Source organism: Stylophora pistillata, chromosome 11, assembly GCF_964205215.1.
Source record: "Stylophora pistillata chromosome 11, jaStyPist1.2, whole genome shotgun sequence".
NCBI lineage: Eukaryota > Metazoa > Cnidaria > Anthozoa > Scleractinia > Pocilloporidae > Stylophora > Stylophora pistillata.
Window position 1 is genome coordinate 29,292,661 of NC_142529.1, and position 5,066 is coordinate 29,297,726.

General features: G+C 36.5%; 1 protein-coding gene across 1 annotated transcript; it reads right to left on the bottom strand.

The window, feature by feature from the left end:
* On the bottom strand, positions 1-2,195 carry LOC148721084 (melanocyte-stimulating hormone receptor-like). The gene has a single exon (XM_088739075.1). It carries the CDS (start codon positions 1,068-1,070, stop codon positions 120-122), a length of 951 nt encoding a protein of 316 aa, XP_088595201.1. The 5' UTR covers positions 1,071-2,195; the 3' UTR covers positions 1-119.
* Positions 2,196-5,066: the final 2,871 nt, after the last annotated feature.

Genomic DNA, 5,066 nt, shown 5'->3' on the forward strand with positions numbered 1-5,066 from the left:
TTCGATTAACAATATTATTTGAGCTTTTTATTTCTTTCTATATAATAACATATTTGACGGGCGTTTTCATACAATAATTGTGTAATCACTTTCAGCTTTAGAAATACTATATATATGACCTAACTCCATGGACAGCAAAGTGCTTGTCTGATTGTCTGCTTCACTGCTTGTCTTACTTCACTTATCTTCCAGCAGTAAAGGAACGGGTTTAACGTCGAGTTAAAGTAAACTAAGATAACTGCTGTAGACCTCAATATTACTAAGTGTGATGAATATGTTTTACTGTAAGCGATTACAATGTCCACTGTAAAGTATGGTGCATAACAAACAACTAATGCCAACTGCACCCACAGTGCACTGTACACTGCCTTTTTGTATCGCGCCATGTTCAGTGCATTTGGTTGGCTCGGCTGTTGTTGGACATGATCTTGTACTTGAGCCTGATGATGACTGAGACCCCGAAAAATTTTTATATACGAGGCGACTGAAATAACAAGGCAAGATAGTACAACTATACGAGTAGACCAACGGATTATACGGTAATCTAATGTGTAGCACAAAGCAGTGACACTAGATACAATCCAAAAGGTAGTTACAATGATGCATGTTCGTTTCAAAGTTATAATTTGTCTATATCTTAGCCCCAACAGCAGGGCGAGAAGTCTGTCCACGCTTATGGCCGTCATCGTCACCAACGAAACTCCACATAATATATCGCTTGTGAAGGCGGTGGCGTCAAGTGCGTATCGACAGAGATTCCATTGTTCGTGAGCCACAGATATTAAAAAAATAGTATACAGAGGCTGGGCAACAAGACCAACCAACAGATCAGTTGTTGCCAGACAACGATACAAGAGTTTGGACGGCGGATGAAGGGAAGATTCTTTGTGAAGGGCAACGAGGATAAGAGAATTGCCAAGCAATGCTGTGATGGAGAGGAGAATGCCAACTGCTGCGAAAAATACGTATACTGATTCCTTTTGGAGCCCACGAACCAGAGAGGGGGAGCAATGTAGTTCTGGAAATGTCTTGGTCTGTAATCTAACTCCAGAGAAATTTGTTGTTAACATTATTCTGTAATCGTTTCCTTTTTCTTGAACTGCGGTTATCTGTGATTGTAACGAGAAATATTTAATCTAAACAGCTACACAACGACGACGTACATCCTACATAATAATCATATAAAGACTTACTCATAACTGTTCACTCGTTTTAAAATCGTCAGAGAAATTGTCGCTTTAACTTGTTAGGTACACCCCGTATGAAATAGAAATAATAGGCAAATATATAAAAACACCTGTAACATTATCTTTGTTTTCTTTGTGGGATAAAAAATCCCACTTCACTTAGCCTACATGCAGGCATTCATTATTAACGCTTCAATACGAGTTACTTGACCGGGAATAAGTTTGAGGCCTTGAGCAACACGACTTGTAGGCGAAGGAACGACGTGCCATGATAGTGCTACTAACAGAGGACCTGCTCGCAAGTTGGCTTCGTTTCATTGAAAGAGTGTCAATCAAATGTCCATATCATTTGTGTACAGTTGAGGCTTGAATCATTATTAGCCTCAGCAATCGAATAAAAAGAAGATTCAAGCTAAGGATGTTCAACCCATGTTAACCAGTCCAGAAAATTCGAATGCATACATCGATTACGAAGTTGATGTATGGCCACACATGCAAACTTATTTAAAACATTTTAATTCAACCGTGTCATTAGTAACATTTTGTGGCTCTTTTACCTCCCTTTCGTATCCAAAAAAAACTAGAGCAAAGAATAAGAAGAGCAAAAAAATTACGAGAACAAACAACTTTCTGTCGTTTCTTTCACAGATCTGTTGTTGCCACTTAACGATACACGAGTTTCGTTGGCGGATGAAGGGAAGATTTTAAGTGAAGGGCAAAAAGGATAAGAAAATTGCTAATAAATGCTGTGATGGAAAGGAAAATTTGGACTGCTGAGAAAGAAATGAATTGCCTTTGTCGTCCATCCATCGAAATAGGGTTGAATAGAAATGAGGCTATGTTCACGCCGTGCTGAACGAGTTTTCGACCGGCTTAAAAACTCGACTGGACATTCTGTTCACACGGAATTGTGCGAAAGTTTCCTTCTGTTAAGATGGAACTGTTAACCGGATGAAGTTTGTGACACCCGTCAGTGGTTTTATTATCTCCTCATGCGCACACCGTTTCTTTAACCAAGTGCAAAATGGTGTCTAGAACTGAAGAGAAAAGCCAATTCAGATAGTAGCACGGATAACGAATACTTCACTTGGACGGATGAGGAGACACCAATACTGCTTAATGTTGCTTTATCGTATAAAATTGAGAAAACGTGCGACTGCTGAGAAAGGAATTGATTCTTGTTGAAGCGTTCCAACCAAAGAAGGGGAGTATAGCAGTTCTTCAAATGTTTTCGTTTGTGTTCCACCTCCAGTGAAATTTGTTGTTGGTATTTCGTCTGAACAGTACACACCCAGCCTCGATCAATGAAACATTGCTTCTGTAATTATATTTACTTTAAGACTTCCTCACCAGCGTTTACTCATTGATGATGCGTCAGAAAAATTGTCTTTTGTGTCCAAAAAATGAGTCTTTTTAATTAATTTTTTTTAAATTTTTTAGGGAAATTTTCAAGCTGAATGCCTTTTGTTTTATACATAATATTAAATTTTTATGGAATTTTCTTATACAAATTTTATCAATTATATTTGTAAATAATCTTGAATTAGTCATTAAACGAAGTGTGTATCCATGAGTTTTTCTTGGATTTTTACTAAACGTTTTGACGTATATTTCATCCATTTTAAAGCATTTTGTCATTTTTTTTCTAAATACTTTTAGTGATTATAGTGTATAAAGGTATTATAAGTTTTTTTTTCTAGAACCGATGAAGTGCCTCAGGTATGAAAAAGCAATAAGAAGAAAATGGGAAGACATCTGTGTTGTCATTTTTTTTTTAACAAGTCGACAAACAATCCTTTTTTACCTGCATCAAATATCTTTGAAAAGGTGCAAACCAAGTGTCCATATCATTTGCATGAAGTTAAGACTTGAATCATTTTCAACCAAGAAAAACTGGAAATAAAAGTTCAAGATAGCGATTTTAGTTGGTTTAGGAAAAATTTGGATTCGTGACAATATCCGAATGCATTATACTTTTCAAATTCAAATTTTGGTCGCAGGAGCGAACTTCTTTTAAAATGTTTGAATTAAATTTGTTATTAAATAGGCTTCCAGCTTCTTTTTCTCTTCCTTTCGCATCCCGGACTAAAATTAAAAAAAAAACCGTAACAAGATGTTTTGCTATCAAACCGCTTTTGCTATTTCATTCTCTACCTTTGCTATTTCATTCTCTGTTTCCTTTTTCTTAGGGTGAGGTTATCTCAGATTGCAACAAGAAATATTTTTTCTTAACAGCAACACAACGACGATCACTGAAATCCTACTTCCTAAAGAAAGTTCACCGTAAACCAAAATTTCTCACCAGTGTTTAACTCTTTGTGTGTCAAAAAATGCCTGGAACCTGCGAGGTACCTCAGTTAAGAAATAACACTGAGAGGCAAATTTGGAGACATTTGTCACTGAACCTCCACTGAGAGGATGCTAATTAAGTGTTCCTGTCATATAATTATTTGTGGGGTTGAGACTTGCATCATTACCTGCAGCCTCACCAAGCGTAATAAATAGTTTAAACTAGTGATTGAATTTTTAACAAACTCCGAAACGCACCAAACTATTCAAATTCAAATTTTGGTTCCAGCTGCGAACTTTTTGTAAAATGTGTGAATTTTATCCATGTAGTTAATTGCGCTTTGCAGTTTTTCTCTCTTCTTTACGTATCTGACAAGTACTTGAACCGAAATTGTAAACAAAAGCAAAATATTACGCAAGCAAACCATTTTCTACATTTTTTTTTACCTTTATCTGTTGGTTATCCTCATTTAGCCAGCGAATTCATAGTGACCATCCCTGATAATGAAGAACCGAAGGTAGATTACTGGACCCTAGATCCAATTTGTTTTCTTCCAATGTCTTGTTCTCAAGAAGACCAAGAAAATACTTTCGTGTTAGGTAAACTTTCATGTAAAAGGAAATTTACAGACAACTTATTGATCAAGATGGAAAATAAAGGGATGGGTTGTCAAACCCATCAATGACTCGATGAACAATTCATTTCATTGTAGATTTTTATTATTTTTATCATCGTTTATAAAACCTTTGTTTCACTAAGCTCCGCCTTTAGCTATTGTTAGCCATCTTTCAAGCTCCACCGTAAAATTACCGCGTGCTTCATGTAGTGTACTGACGAACGAATTAGTTGTCAAAACTTTGTCAAGGTTTATGAGACATCAGTTGTCTATTGTGTCTAAAAAGTTACTCTTTTTCGGAACTTGTGAAGTGTCTCAAATGGTATGAAATGGTAATAAAAGGCACGCCAAATATAGAGATATCGATCGTATCATTTTTGAAAGTGCGGAAAACAATCTCTCTTTGTTTGATAGGGTGCTTTTCAAATGTCCTTATCGTGATCTGCATGAAGTTCAAACTTGAATCATTATCAACCTTCGGTAAACTGGAAATAATAAAAAATAAAAGCTGACGATTTTACTTAGTCTAAGAGAACACTGGATTCGTGACAATCTCCGAAAGCCGGCATCAAACTGTTAAAATTGAAATTTTATCGCAGATGCCAGCTTATTTTAAAATATTTCATTTGACTTTCTAATGAACACAGTTTTGTAGCTTTTGTCTCGCCGCTCAGACAGATGAGTTATTTCCAAACAATGATACAAAAGTTTGGACCGCTGATGGAAGGAAGATCCCTTGTGTACGGCAACAAGAATAAGGGAATTTCCAAGAAATGCTGTTGTTGAAGCCCACTCACTAAAGAGAGGGAGCGTAGGAGTTCTTGTATTGTTTTCGTCTACGTTCCACCTCTAGTGAGATTTGTTGTCGACATTATCCGTTTCCTTTTTCTTCTCGTGTATCTGTGATTCCAACGAGAAATATTTGTCTAAACTGCTCACACCAAGCCACGATCACTGAAACCCCACTTCTTTA

What these genes read in the sequence shown, in the direction of transcription:
- LOC148721084 (XM_088739075.1), bottom strand. Translation starts at nt 1,070, where the DNA reads ATGTTAACAACAAATTTCTCTGGAGTTAGATTACAGACCAAGACATTT.